This window comes from Pristis pectinata, chromosome 9, assembly GCF_009764475.1.
Source record: "Pristis pectinata isolate sPriPec2 chromosome 9, sPriPec2.1.pri, whole genome shotgun sequence".
Classification (NCBI taxonomy): domain Eukaryota; kingdom Metazoa; phylum Chordata; class Chondrichthyes; order Rhinopristiformes; family Pristidae; genus Pristis; species Pristis pectinata.
In genome coordinates, this window is record NC_067413.1 from 10,477,356 (window position 1) to 10,493,477 (window position 16,122).

Sequence of the window (16,122 nt, forward strand, 5' to 3'; positions counted from 1 at the left end):
TCACATACACTTCAGACTACTAAAGCAAGTTCAGTATACAAGGGAAACAATCTGAAACCAAAAATCTGTAATAAAAATTGAAAATACTGTAAATACTCGGCCGATCGGGCAGCGGCTGTGGAGAGAGAACCAGATGACGTTGACACTTCATGACAGGGCGGTGGTGCAGTGTCACCATCTGGTCCCGCGGGTGGCGCTGCAGCGTCCGCGGTGGGCGGGGCTCCGCCTTCCCGCGGGCTTTATCTTCCCGCCCGCCTCCAATTGTTCGGTGCGGTTGGTGCGATGGGAGCTGCGCGGCGGCCGGGGGAAGTGACGACAGCAGGGAGCGGCGCGGAGGCTGTGAGAGACGGTTAGGACCGTTGGATTTGGCGGGAAGGGGAGCTTGCTGCTGGTGTGAATTGACAGGCGTTCTGTGGACCTGGATTAAATTGCTGAACAGATTCTCTTAGATGATAAAACCCTTAGATACTCAGTGGCTTCTTATTATAGTTTAATGCTATAATTCTAAAATGCATTTAAGAAGTTATAGCATCCATGCATTATAACATCCAACCAAAAAACACGTTTTGATGTTAATTTCATTGTTGGCCACTTTTTTTTGGCTACAAATAGCTGGTTTCCTTTTTAAAACCATATTTTGGGTGTGGATACTGAATGCACAAGGCCAATGTGTTAATAAATAACTTTGTGCTGTATGAAGGGTCTAGCTGCAATTTTAAAAGCAAGGATTTATTGCAAAAGAGCATTGACTTCAGGAAGATTCACCTTGGATCCCAGTTGGCTTTGGATTGTAGAGCACCCATGAGTGATAACCAAGACCCAGGTTAAACTCATCTCAATTTTTTTTTAATTTCTCCTGTTTTTCAATGTTGTGGTGACTCCAGGATTTCACTTGCGATGCAGGGAGTTGTACACTTTATGAATTTTTTTGTGTTGTGCATAGTGTTTATTTGGGTGTGGATGCTCTATGGAGATCTCAGTTTTGTCATTTGGAACTGGAAGTTTCTCATGTCCTACTTAAAGTTTGAAAGGTTATTCAGTTTGAGTGTTTTTTTTGCTTTAAACAACCGGAAAAAGCATGTCAATTCCTGTCAAGCTTTCCAGATATTCCAAACTAATTGTCTCCCATGTTTTCTCTGCCTAATAAAGTTTTGTATTTCTAATCTAAAAGATTGTGGTCACAAATTTGCATTCCTGGAATTTTCAAATCTTCGATTATTTTCACTTGAGTTATAGAGTCATACAGCACAGAAACAAGCCCTTTGGACCAACTCGTCCATTGCTGACCAAATTGCCTGTCTAAACTAGTCTCACTTGCTTGTGTCTGGTCCATATCCCTCTAAAACCTTTCTTAGCCATGTACCTGTCCAAAATATCTTTAAATGTTGTTCCTGTACCTGCCTCAACCACTTCATCTGGCAGCTCATTCCATATACACACCACCCTTAGTGAGGAAGTTGCCCCTCCTTTTAAATTTTCCCCTCTCACCTTAAATTTGTGCCCTCTACTTGATTCCCTTCCCTGGGGAAAAAGACTGTGTGTGTATTCACCCTATCTATACCCCTCACGATTCTATACACCTCTATAAGGTTAATTAATTCAGTTTAACTGAGATTAGTCATCCTTCACTTCTGGGAACAGTTTAGAAAAGGATAACTGTGTTCATTTAATTGTAATGAAATGTCTGTTTACCTGAGTTTTATAGTGGGCGTGGATATACTAGCATAAAGAACAGGGCAGCCCTGATCTCTGTACTTAATTTACCTTGAGTAAGAGGTTAGTGTTCTTAATTGTATATTGGTTGCTCACAGTTGTAATGGCTGAGCAGCTAATTGTAGTGGCAGCTGCTGCAGTAGTTTATTGGCCTGAAGAGATTACCTTTAGAATTTTTATATAACTAAATATCAAGGCTTTTTATAAGGATCTGCAGAGCTGTTTAATTCTGACTTGGAGAATTCAGGATTCTGGGAAATTAAATATAAACAGACATTAAAAATTTGCGACAGGAGTAGGCCACTAAAGTGTAAAAGCAAAGGAATAGGAGTAGCTAGATGGCTGTACCACTTGCTGGAATATTGAGTAATTTTTTTGCCAGACAGATCAAATTGTCACTGGTCGTGCAACTATGCATTGGCTGCTGATTTTGCATGTATAACAATATTGTGATGCTTAAAATATAAATAGATATTATACGTACTGAAGCCTGCTAGAGGTGCAACAGGTGCTACCTAAATGCAAGTCTTTGTCTATGATAATACAGAGGGGAAAGGAACTGAGGTTGCATCTGCAGTATTGAATTAAGCCAGCAGGAAGTTGAGCGATGCAGTCCCAAGGGTGCCAGGTTTTAGTAGCTTTTTTCTCAAACATATACTACATGTATTGCATTCATAAAAAATTTCCAAATTATGTCACTGTTCATACATCAAGACTGATATTCATTCTGCACAGTACAAAAAGGGTGCCTTATTCCACTTGCAAAATTAATTTTACACCAACATGTGTTACTTGCTTAGCATGTACTCCTCTATCCTCTATTTCTTCCCCTCCCAACACCCTCTTTCTTCAACCCTCCCACCCCAGGTGTTTGCAGCACCTCATTGTGCGATGGCAGGAGGATCTAAAGCTGTGTATTTTCACCATTTATTTAATGTGTCCATTATCAATAGCCCATAGTCCTCGGTTGTGGGATATACCACTCTGTAGCACAGTTTGGTCTGGAAAAGCAGCAAGTAACGGGCAGAGCAGAGAATGCCCTTCATAGTAATAATTCTCCAACAGCATTTGATGTTTGTCTTGGTGTGTGTCCTTAGGAACAGCTTATGCAGTGTGTAATTGTTGAGGAAGAACCTTGCCAAGGCACCATCTATTTCCAGCCCTCACTTGGCAAACACACACTCAATGAGGGTCGATGGTTTCAGTTACACTGGGGCTGCCCTGGAGACAGCAACGATGGTATTGAATTCTAGTCGGGCTGAAGAATTTAAGGGGGGTGGGAGGCTGTTCTCGTCACCAGCCAAGCCAAGTCTTTCTGCTTGTTTGACAGCTCTGAGGCATTCTGCCAATAACTCTGACAATCTGCTCAAGGAAGATCTAACAGGATCCACCATCTCCTTTTCCCACAAGGGCAAGAGGACATTCAGTGCAGACCTTGCATGATTGACTTGTCATCAAAGGTGTGTTGCTCTGCAAACTTTACTTCAAGGAACAGTGGGGCAACATTCTGGCAAAATGACTGAATTTATCCTTTCCGACACTAGGGATACAGAGAACCTCAGCCTGTTGTGCATGCAAACAGTTTCATACAAAGTAGCTGTCAGAATAAGGGGTCAGACTGGGTGCATTTTCACTAGCAAAATCTGGAAATTTTACACAATTCATTTTGTATCTCCAGATGAAGTAGAAGATGGCTTGCAACAGTGTGGGATATTGCTGCATATACAACAGAAACCACTCTACAAACCCGATGACCAGGTTCTTTCCTGCAACTGAGAGGGTATTCCACCCCCACAATCCCTACTTCTGCTTTACTTTGGTTTTTTGTCCCACCAGTGCTTGATGCATTTGGGCTCCTCCAAATTCTCAGCTCCTTTCAGTCGTTGGACCTGACGTAGTGGATTAAAGGATCAGTTGGCTCTTGGCCTTGTTTTTCCTTGATTAACTTGTGGCCGCAAGGTTTATTCAAACCGGTTGCTGGTCTTCAGTCTGCAGACCAGTAGTGGATCCAAGCAGAAGATGACCAAATCATTTATTTACAGGAAGGCTTTAACCTGCTGCATGGGATCATTGCTTTCTATGCCTTTGTCCTTCCTGGCGGCCTTGGCAAAAAGCTCAAAACGGCACACAAGAAAGACAGATATAGAGAGCAGCCTTGCTCAACTCCAGGCTTGATTGAGAAGCTTTCTGACTTTAGTTTTCACCTAGTGATTAGGATTTGTGACTGATGTCTTTGTAGAGCATTTGTATTGAATTGAAGATTTGCTCCTCAAACCCTAATTTGGAGAAAATGTTCATATTTGAGTGTGACATTCCATCAAAAGTCTTCACCTGGTTGAAGCTGATTAATCAAAGTGTCCACCCCACCTAGAATAGAATATATCTAATGTGCTGAGAAATTGAAAGAGGTTTTTTTGTTTAGAGGGACCTAGGTGTTTTAGTCACTGAAAGTTAATATGCGGGTTCAACAAGCAGTTGGGAAGATCGGCAGTATGTTGGTCTTTCATTGCAAGAGGATTTGAGTACAAATGGGTGTCTTACTGCATTTACCTTGAACCCTGGGAAACTGCATCTGAAATATTATGTACAAGTCCCTACTTGCAATTGAGGGAATGCTGTGAAGGTCAAAAAGGATTTCTGGCGTGATGGGTAGGTTGTATGAGGAGTTTAAGCAGACTAGGCCCATTCTCCTTTGGTTAGAAGAATGTGAGATGATCTTATTAAAATATACAGAATTTTAATGGGGCTTGATAGAATAATGTGGGAATTGAGTTTGGCACAGATGTTGTGGGCCAAAGGGCCTGTTCCTGTGCTATACTTTTCTATGTTCTACGATGTACTCCCCTTCACTTAAATTTGAGGAAGTCTGGAGTCCATTTATTCAGTATTTCCATATGATATAACCAGACCATTTTTGAATCCCTTTCAATAACCTTTGAATATAGAGGAGCGGAGCTGACGACATAATATTTTTTTTAACCGAAGAAATATCAGTCCAGCTTTTTCTTTGAAGTTTTTGGTTTACTTTTGTTTATTTTTGTTTTAATTTGGGAGTTCTCTTTTCATATAATTAAATTTCTTTTCAAATTCTTTTGTATCATCTTCACTTAGTAAGAGATTGGGAGGTTCAGATTGTATATTTTACTCCCTGTGAGTGTATATATTAACAGTTATTATTGTTATCCAGATCTCTTCACTAATGTTATGTATATTAATTTGAAATTAATTTGAAACTTAATAAAAAGATTGAAAAGAAACATGTTACTCCCCTGTCTGAGGTATCTAGGACTATGAATCACAGTCTCAAAATGAGAACCATTCAGTACAAAGATGAAGAGAATTTTTTTTTCTCTCCAGAGCTCCCTTTATGAACCTTCTAGAAGTCTAGGTCTTGCCCTGCTTCATGGAGCAGAACATGGATCTTGCAGCATAGTCTTGTTATTTCCCTAGGATCACTTCCCAGCAGGGAATCGGTGCTTTCAGTTATTCGGCAACCACAATCCCAAGTTTTCTGGGATCATCAGAAAAATCGTCCATGTCCTGTCTGCCAATAGCTAACAGGCAATCAACGTCAGGCAGTGGTCTGAGAAGATCTGACTGCAGACATTTGGAATACAGAATTGGAAGTCTATCTTGCAATGGACTGCTCTATCAGGTCTGACCAGGTGAACTGCCATGGTGTTCCATCTACAGGATTACTGAAGATTTTGCATAATTTGGCATCATTTCTAACAGGAGTCTGACAGTGTCCAGTTTGATTATCCAGTTGTATCAATGAACCCAGGTATACATCTTGATGAGCTGGAATGGAGTATTTTTGTACATGGTGTTTGCTATGAGGAGATAGCCAACAGCATCTTTGACTTCAGTGATGAAGATGCCTCCCTCCAACCAAATCCTCAAAAGAACTGCAATTATTCTTTCCTGAGCAGATGAATTGCCTGTGGGACCACCATTGCAATTAACCTTTTCCAGCTGATGTCAAGGTTGTCTTTGGATTGCAACAGATGGCCTCCTTTCTGTTGGGTGGGGAAGGATGTCTCCACCCTGATTAATTTTTCCAGGATTTACTGAGGGACGTACCTGATTACATGTATAAATGCAGTTTATTTCAAAACACTTAAACTATAGTGCCATAAAATAAATATACAATCTATTACTGATTTTTGCTTCCATACAGTTTACAACGTACTAAAGACACCAAACCTCAACCAGGCTATCTATCAAACTAGAAGATCTGCATCGACTGATCCAAATGATACAGAAGACTTTGATTCATTTTCATCTTCCCTTGGAATGAGTCTTTGTTCAGAAAGGTATTTGCACAATCAGAAGTAGCAGTTCAAAATTTAGAATTGGAATAATTGTTAATCATTTGTTTATGTAAATTTGTTGAATTCAGTTCAAATCTGGGGAACTTTTTGTTTGGTCTCATTAGAACTATTCTGTAAAATGATCTGATTCTTTGTTTTTTTTTCGTTGCAGTGTGCTTGGAACTTCAGAAAGGGATCCTCTCGATGCCATGTTGGATGCTCATCCAATGAGAGAACTACAAGGCTTTCCATCATTTTTGCATGCTTCAAATCAAGTACAAAACCAGTCACTGAAACCAAGGTCATGGACAGTGCAGCCTGAGCATTTAATTCTTACTGTACCATCAGTGGGTGAGTAATGGGCCAATGTGGTTTTCTTGGTTAAACATGGAAAAGTGCACTATTTGGAGACTTCTGATGTTAACAAGCATCACTTAACAACTCGTTATTGAATACATTCTTCAATATTCATAAAACACACCTTCCCCTTCCAAGCAAAATTAAGGAGAAAGTACTCCAGGTTCTGTGAATCTGAAATGATCAGAGAGTATCTGTGCTCAGATGGTTAACATTTTGGCTCAAAAGACTTTCATTGGAATATTTCTTTTGAAGGGAGTTCAAAAGTGGGGAAATTGTAGAATGGAGTAAAACAAAGAAAAAGATGATGAAAGGCAAGGAGGGATTGAATGACTAAAGGGGAATGATCATAAAACACAAGTTTAGGGTTTGGGTGGGGTGGGGGAAGATGAGCCTGGTCTAACTGTAAATTTCAACAGCAGTGTGATGACTAGTGTTGGGAGGGTGGAGTTGAAATGGCCAAGTCCATTGTTTGTCATTTATCTCATCAAAAGATGTGCTGCTCTTTGAGCTTCTGAGTTTCAATAGGACGAGGCTGAAAACTGATTGGGGCAAAGAATTAAAAAGGCAAGTAATGGGAAGTTCAAGATCACACATGGTAACTGAATTAAAGTGTTATTAAAAGTGATCACTTGATCTTCAATTGAAACACTAAATGCTTGGGATACTCAGCAGGTCAGGCAGCAGCTGGGGAGAGAGATGGTTAATATTTCAGGATATCTGTAATGTTTTAAATTGTGGAGAATGGGGTGAACACAAGGAATGTCTCTGATAAAGTGGAAGCCAAGAGAAAGTGGATGATGCAGGTGGAGAGAGAGCTTGTTAATGGCAGCTCATCTGTCTAGAGAAAGAATAAATAGAGGGACAGCGACTCTAAAACGTAATCTGTACTGGATCGTAGAATACAGAACACAATAGTTGGTGGAAATCTGAGCAAGTGCTGGGAAGCCCAACAAGTCAGGTAGCATCGTAGAGGTGGAGAAACTACAATTTAATGTCTCTTGGTCTTGCTTCTATTACAAACATTCCCTTTTTTTTTCTCCACCTATTCTCCTATTTGTATACAGCTTAAAACATTTTTGATTTCTAACAACTTTTTATCTTTGAAGTTATCAACTGGAAATGTTATCTGTTTCTCTTTCCACAGCTGCTGCCTGCCCTGAGCATCCCTGATTTTATTTCTGATCTCTAGTATCTGCACTTTTTGGTTTTGATTGCAAATCGGCTACTTAATTAAATCCCCTCACATTTAATCCCATATGTATTCTGAACTCTCATGAAGCTTGTAAGCATCGATTGTCCTGCAATGGTGGCCCAAAAATATAACTTGTTAGGCAAAGTTTGTGACCTTTAATTCTTCAATTAGCAAAAGGAAATTCCTTATTGTAGCCCAGATTAGAAATTCTGACAAAATGCGCACATTGATTAAAATATCATCCATTCTTGTGGATTTGATAGCTACATTGACCATGATAAGTGACTCTTTGGAAATTGCACAATCTCTCCACTTGTTCTCCAAGAGAACTATTGTACCAAGTACATAGATTTCAGTTAAGAACTGACAATCTTAACTACAGTAGATTGATAGAGCTAATAGGATGTTGCAAATGTGAACGACAGCTTACTTTGGAAAGTAATGTAATTCTAGGCATTCCTTCTGTGTTAAATACATATGCTTGTGTGAGCACTAAGACATTCTAGCGGTGTAAGATTGAGAACTGGATACAAAACATTTTAATAACCTTTTTTCTGTAATTATTTTCTCTATTTATAGACGGATCTGCAGAGAGGGTACAGATTATAAATCACTCCACTCGATCTTTGTCTTTTGAACTTTCCTGGCCAGCACACTCATTAACAGTGACACCTCAGCATGGAGTTCTTGATCCAGAGTATGTATAAGGTCATTTATTTACCAATGAAATGCATCTTAAAAGGTTTATCTTTCTAGTTTATGATATTAATCAATACTAATGATTAATATCATAAACTCCTTTCCCCCATAGTATCTCTGTGTTCTTTTATCAACTACTTCAGACTATTTCTAGCAGTGGTTGAGTGGATTTAAAATAAAAGTATACTATGTACTATATTCACAAAACTGAGATTAAAGATGTTGAGAAACCAGGCACTGGGGAATGAAATATCCTTTTTATTTCGGGTTACATGCAACCATGTAACTACAACTGGATTGTTACTTCACCGATATCCTCAAGGGAAGGCAGTCTGCTGTTCTTTCCCTCTCTGCCTTTTATATGACTACAGCCACTGGAAGTTATCTGATTTACACCATAGTGTGAGCAAATCCTCATGGCCTCGATGCTTTTTCTATCTCAAAATCTGGTCCAGTGTTTAATTCCTGTTCTTTCAACAATAGGTTTACTTATTTGTATTTGGTCACAGCGACCTGTAGCCTTGGTTGAGTATTGTAATTATTATTTCTAGTATTCTATGTTCTTTGGCATCAATTTTTTAAATTTGATTTAAGTAAGCAACTGCAAAATGATTTTAAAAATGGCAAAATATATAAACTGAAACACTGATGATCAACATAAGGATTGTGAATTTTGTTTTCCTCTCTGCTTTGAAAACTTATCTCGTTTTTGAAGGCTACCATTCAATCTTTATCCATAACTTATTGTTATTCCATTTCAAATCCTAACCAGTCAAGTAAGAAATGGATTTTGTTCTTTAACCGCCTGATTTAAAAAGTTTGTCCCTAAATTGCACTGTTATTTTCTGCACCTATTAGCATATCAATCTACCTCGTCATACCCCTGCACTTTATTGTCTACCTGCACTGTATTTTCTGTAACTGTAGCACTATATTCTGCATTCTGTTATTGTTTTTCCTTTTGTACTACTTTATGTACTTGTGTATGGAATGATCTGACTGGATGGCATACAAACAAGCTTTTCACTGTATTTTAGTACATGTGATGACAATATAAATTTTGCATGAAGTTATGGATTAGTGCACATCAGAATTAATTTTCCCCAAAGATGTAGTTCCCAGTTCCTGTGGAAGCTATAATGCAGTGAGCTTCTCCCATAAAAGGGGGAAATTATCATTGGGAAGCTGTTTTGAGAGCTAAGCATGTACTGCAAGCAGATTTTTTTATTTGTCATTTACAGAGAAGGTCTAATATTATTTGTTGGGGAGGTTATTCATTGTCTGTGTCTCGTGCTGCGGTTGACCACACCATATATACATTGAAAGCAATTATTTGATGTTCCATTACTTAGAATTGTCAAAATTACTTAAAATTTGAACATCCTTTGATTTATTACAGTGGAAAATAAACTTTATTTTTCCATCAGGAGCCACTTGTTAATTCTTGTGATTCTAAAACCTCTGATTGCTAAAGCTTCTGTGCCACGGACTGGACACATTTATGTGCACTGTGATAACATGGAGGAGGTAGGAAATAATCTCATTTGGCTGTTAACAATGGTTTCAACTAGGATTTAATCTTGTAGGAAACCTTTTCCTGTAGACCGATGTCTGCTCAGGTTAAAGTTAGCAATTTGACTAGCTACGCACAAGCAGATTTGATGAGAACCTTAATGCTGTAGAGATTCCTGGCAGGTAATATGTTTGTATAAAAATCAATTGTATATTTACAAATGGTTACATATTGTTTTATTTAAATTGTATAAGAATTGCATGGTTCACCAGGATGTTGCCTGAATTAGGGTATTAGCAATAAGAAGAGGTTGGACAAACTTGGATTGTTTTCCCTCTAGTGTTGGAGGCTGAGGGGAGACCTGATAGAAGTTTATAAAATTGAGAGGCATAGATAGGGTAGACAGTCAATCTTTTTCCCAGAGTGGAGATGTCAAATACTAGAGGGCATAGTTTTAAGGTAAGAGGGGGAAAACTTAAAGGAGATATGTGGGGCATGTTTATTTTTACACAGAATAATAGGTGCCTGGAATGTGCTGCCAGGGGAGGTGGTAGATATTGCAGATATAATAACATTTAGGAGGCATTGGGCAGACACATGAACAGGTGGGGAATAGAGGGCATAAAACCAACAGCAGGTAGCTGGGATTAGTTAGACTTTGTTCTTTTTACTGTGGTCAGCGCAGATGTGGTGGTGAAGGGCATGTTCCTGTGCTGTATTGTTCTATATTCCCAGGTTATTTACAGGTGAGATATTACCTTTCCTGGGTAGCTTGTGCATCCCTGGAATTCTATCCCTTTCTTAAGAATCTCCTTAAAACAAACAACATGCAAAGTTTTTAGTCACCTCTCCTGATAATCTTTTTGTTTTGCCTGTTTTTATCTAATTACACACCAATGAAATACCTTGGGGTATTTTCCTATTGGTATTTCTACCTACAAGTGCAAGTAGTTATCAAGCAGTTTTGTCTACCTGAACAGGGGCATCAAAATTGGAATCAAGGATGTGACTAAATAGATATTTGCAGAAGTGACGATAACAGGATCAAAGGGTGAATAGTAGAAATTGCTGTTGTTGGTGACTTAGTGGAGATTTTCCTTTCTCATATAGTCGTAGAGCACTACAGCACAGAGACAGGCCCTTTGGCCCATCTAGTCCTGTTTTTTCTGCCTAGTCCCATCTACCTGCACCAGGACCATAGCCCTCCATACCCTTCTCCTGCATGCACCTATCCAAACTTCTCTTAAATATCACAATTGAACCTGCATCTACCATTTCTGCTGGCGACTCATTCCACACTTGCACCACCCTCTGAGTGAAGTAGCTCCCCCTCAGATTCCACTTATATGTCACCTTTCACCCTAAACCTTTGACGTCTAGTTCTAGTCTTGCCCAACCTGAGGGGGGATAAAGCCTGCATGCATTCACCCTGCCTATACCCCTCACAATTTTGTATACCTCAGGAGAATGAGGGGACATCTTACTGTGCTCCAGGTAATAAAGAGTTCCATTGAAAAGAGCTGGAAGGGAAATATGACAGAGGAATGTGTGGTAATGGTAGATAACAATGGGAGCAGGGAGGCTATGTAAGGTGGCAGAGTTGATGGGATGATTGTGAATACTGTATGAAATTTTTATTGAGGGCCAGAGGTTGGGAGGTTTGGAAAACATTGTAATGAAGATTGAAATCATCTGTCACAAAGGGTTCTCAATTCGGGGCAGATTAGATCACCTTGGAAATGAGAATGCTGAAGATTACAGATTAATGGCAGGAAAATAGGTGATCTATTGATTTTTTTTATTACTCAGTGCAGCAAAGATGTAAAGCAATAGATTTGAGAGAGATTTGTGGAAGTAATATTCCTAGTGAAAGGACAAGAGCCTGGGGTGTAATGTATAGAATTTTGAAATATGGACTAAAAATGTAGTAACATACATTTTAAATTTAAAATCAGAAGTAAAATTTAGTTCACTCAGCACATTGTGTGCACTCGTGCTGTTGTGGACACGCCAATGTTAGAAGAAAATTGGCATCTTTTTTCGAAGGCTCCATCAAGTTCCCAAAATTGGTAAAACTAAAGGGTTGTATAACTCCAAATGAGGACTCAAACAGTAGGGACTCTTTTCCTTCCTCCCCCATTTTCTTTCATCCACCCTGCCACCCGCCACCCCACCCCCCCAAACAAATTGGGTTAAGGTAAGAAAATGCATTTTTAATATTGAAGTATTTGCCTACTGTGTCCCAAGGGAAATGTGTGAAATGTGTAAATAAATCAAACTCCTCAGTTTTGACACATTACTAATGAGGTCAGTGACTCAGGATGAGCACTGAAGAAAGAGGGCCCTTGAAGTTTTTGTCACAAGTCATGGGGGCATGAGCTGCTTTGTAATAAGTAGTGGAGGCAAAGGTCTTAAAAGTTGGAAGAGTTCTTCGAAAGAAGGAGCAACAATGAAGAAAATAGATGGCTTCAGCTGCAGAATAGGTTAGAACAAATTTCATCCTTCTGCCATGCAAATCCAGATTTGAATATTGTGTGGAATGTACATTTTTTAAATTTGAGACAAATATCACTTGCATTTTCTCATTTTGGTACTTCTGTAAGGCTGAAACTTCCATATTTCTCAGAGTGAACACCATTAGTTCAGGTTGGTTATTGCTGTCTGTACTATCATTGCCAAATTGTTTCAGTTATGTTGTTTCTGTAAATCCAGTGTGGTTTTTCAATTGTATAGAAGGATTTTGCAGATACCAATATCTTTTATTACAGTATTAAATGTTACCTGATTTCGTAACTTGGTTTTCATTTTCTCTTCAGTTAATTAAAGTAGAAATTCAAGGTGCTGTGATGAACAATTGTACAGCTATACAAAGCCCAAAAACAGCACTATGCATGGAACCTTGGACACCTTATCGCCGTTCATCGAAGATTCCATTACAGTCTACACTTACCAAACTGAAGATAAAGAACAAAACTATAAAATTTCCCTCAATATCACCTGGGTCTAGTTCAGGTAACTTGAGGAGAATTTAATTATATTGTTATTTTTTTATTTGTATAATGTTTGTAGATAATTAAAAGACTGCAAGTTATCTCTTTACACATCATTCCATAATTTTATCTTCAAAATCTGACTTCAAAAAGTTAATTGTTTTTTTAATGTTGATTCAAAATATCCACACAGATGCATTAACTCATAAAGGTCTAAGATTTCCATTGCCATATGCTTTGGCAAGTTTAAAACTAAGTTTCATGTAAGATCAGCATGAGTTTGGGGATGTGCAAGAAATTGAAAGACTTTGGAGATAGGGTGTTAGTTTCTGAAGGTGGATTGGTGAAGTGTTAGTTTTTGAGATGAGGGTTCAAAAAGGAGATGTGCACATGTGAAAAGAGTTACTGATGTCTAACCTTGGATCTGGAAAGTGAAGTTGTCTGGTTAACAGCTCCATGGGAGAAGGGTTGAGAGAACAGGTAAGATCTCATCAGTAAAGTGAGCTTGAATGAGGCACGAGGGGGATCTAGAGGAGAAACACAAGAAAATGCAGACTCTGAGTACAAGACTAAAATGTCAGCCTAAATTTAAATACTCTGGAGCCTAGGCCAACATGGCAGGAAAGTTTTTTTTTGTTTTGGCTTGTTTTTAAATTTACAAATTGTACTTTTGTTGATCTCAACACAGAATCATTACTGGAAATTGAAAATGATGGCAAAGAAACTGTACAATGGTTTTTATCATTGGAATCTCCATATGTAAAGGTGAGCTGTAATGGTTTTTCAGACAACTAATGTTTGTGACCTTTATTGAAATGCTAGGTTTTGTCGTTTGAAATTTGTTGTAATTTTCATCTGTATGATCTTGAAAGTGCTGATATAGCCAATGGTTGAAGTGAGTGGGTTTTTTTTCTTCCCTGAGCAATTTTACCAAACCTTGTCTTTCTCTCTGGTAGCAGAACTAAAGCAAGTAACTTGCTGGGAAGGATAGTAATGTGTTGGCAAGGTGGTTCTTGCACACATCTGCATCCCTTGTTTGGAATGCATCTTCCTAAGGAGCTGGTATTAAGATAGTCTTCCACACATGCTGACCCATCAAACCTTTTCTGCTATTCAACACCAAGTTAGTGTCCTTCAAGTCTATTTCTGGCTTGACTGCCACGTCTCTTTTTAATGATCTATCTCCATCTCTGGTGCTTAGACATGGTTCCCCTCAGTGAACATTGTTGCAAAATATTTAATATTCTGGTGTAAGTAAGGACTCTTAATTTGGAGGACTGCTCTGGAATTAATGGCTATCATTTGAGGACAAAATCCTTTTTTGTTGCATCTGTTTTTTTTGTATTAACAACTGTTATATTTCCATTTATATATAGTGGGTGGATGGGAAAGAAGACATTTACGGAGCAGTTTATCCAGTCTTTAAATGCTCTAGGTTGTCTGGAACACTGCTAGGACACAGTAAAGAGGAGGTAAGAACTCATTTGAATACAAATGTTATTTGCTTGAATGCTTGCTTTTGTGATGGTAACTTAAAAATATGCCTACAAATTCTAGTGTACGTTAATGGGTGCTTTCAAAGGGTACAGCAGTAAACAATCAGCAAACCTGGGTGCTGACTTTCATTGATCCAAAAATGTGTGAATCAGTGTACCTTCCCGATGTCTTCAGCAGCTTGGGTTGGAGTGCCCTCCCTGGACCACGCAATCTTAATTGCACAACTTCAGATGAAGGTGATCAAATTTGCCTTTGAGTCCTGAGCAGCACCCAGATCGCCCATCCCTTAAACCATCGATGCCCATTGCGCCCTGTTTGGAAAAATCCTGTCTCCATCCCACTCCAACCAAATGCAGGATTCCAGTGCCTTCTGTCCCATCTCATCCAAATTTCAGGCTATCCTCAGAACAAAGCCCAAGTTTACTGCTAATGTTCTAAAGGGAGTATTATGTATTGAATAATGTCATCGTATGCACCCTGACAGAACCATAAAAAGCTACAGCATAGTAACAGGCCCTTTGGCCCATCAGGTCTGTGCCAACCATCAGGCATCCTGTTTTTTTAAATTAATCCTACCCTAACCCACTTTATTCTCTCCACATTCCGATCAACTTCTGTCGGATTCTATTGCTTATCTACACATTAGGAGCAAGTTACATTAGCTAATCCACCCGTCTTTGGGATGTGGGAGGAAACCAGTTCATCTGGGGAATCTCATGTGAATCTCACTGAGAATGTGCAAACTCCATGCAGAGAGCACCAGAAGTCAGGATCGAACCAGGGTCACCAGAGCTGTGAGGCAGTATCTCAGCAAGCAGCACCATTGTATTACTCTACAATGTGAAAATTTGATCAGGGTTGCAAGGATGACTGGCCTGAAATGTGGGGTTGACTTTCCGGAGTGATACAAATGGGTATCATTGTGTTTAATTTGGGGTGGAAAGGAGGAATCAATTCTGCATAATACTCCAGGTGGCATTTGCTTTTATGGAAGTCTTGAACCCCAGCATACATCTTTGAGAAGGGGTAGTGAAGTAAAAACTTCTGACTTCATTGGACCAGAGTGGCAGACACTAGACAGAAGTGGTTATTTTGTGAAGAAACATTTAAATATCAAGTGGGAATTGTCTCAACAGGATCAATTTATTTGAACATGCAACATACAGTATAATCTGCCTGGATCAAACTTTCCAATTTCTTATTTGCCATTGTCAGCACAAGAGTGCAATGGTGAAGGGCAAAGGCTGGCTGACTAACAGCCATTAATGTCTTGAGGAGGAAAGGGGAACTGAGATGTATCATTTTACCAATGTAATTTACCTGTGAATGTTCAGGGTGAGGAGGAGACATTGAGATCCCATATTGCTTGATTTAAAACTTGCTCTAATGAAACAACTTTGTATTATCTCTTGCAGTTGCCAATAATATTTATGCCAAGAGGTAGGGGAGAATATGTTCAATTCTGGGATCTGGAATATCATCTGTCTGCGCAGCCACACATGAAACACAAGATTCAGTTTCAACTTCACGGTGTGGTAAGAGCAATTTCCAGATTCATCTTGCAGTCTTAATTTATCTGGAAATTGGTGGGAGGGAAAGAACTAGCTGCTATAGCCAATGCAGCACTAAATTTTCTGCAGCAAGACGTACATGTCAACAATTTGAATAAAAGAACATGATGAATTGAAAGTGGATGAGTGGATAGATTTGAACAACATGCAAGTAAATATAAAGTAGTCAAGTTTGTCATAGGCTTATATACCCAGCATATAAAAGCTATTAAGTTAGCTTTTTGCAGCAGAGTATATTACAAAAGTTAAGAGACATAATTTTACATAACCTGCA

The 16,122-nt window shown here is 39.0% G+C and overlaps 1 protein-coding gene across 1 annotated transcript in view; it reads left to right on the forward strand.

Annotated features, from left to right (window-relative positions):
- The first annotated feature begins 276 nt into the window (after positions 1-276).
- Positions 277-16,122, forward strand: part of LOC127574579 (centrosomal protein of 192 kDa-like) — a 31,392-nt gene continuing 15,546 nt past the window's right edge. The window contains exons 1-9 of the mRNA XM_052023697.1: positions 277-349; positions 5,894-6,029; positions 6,199-6,377; positions 8,158-8,275; positions 9,705-9,804; positions 12,607-12,802; positions 13,469-13,545; positions 14,157-14,252; positions 15,693-15,812. Coding sequence (XP_051879657.1) covers positions 283-349; positions 5,894-6,029; positions 6,199-6,377; positions 8,158-8,275; positions 9,705-9,804; positions 12,607-12,802; positions 13,469-13,545; positions 14,157-14,252; positions 15,693-15,812 — 1,089 coding nt within the window. The 5' untranslated portion in view covers positions 277-282. The remainder of the gene's footprint in view (positions 350-5,893; positions 6,030-6,198; positions 6,378-8,157; positions 8,276-9,704; positions 9,805-12,606; positions 12,803-13,468; positions 13,546-14,156; positions 14,253-15,692; positions 15,813-16,122) is intronic.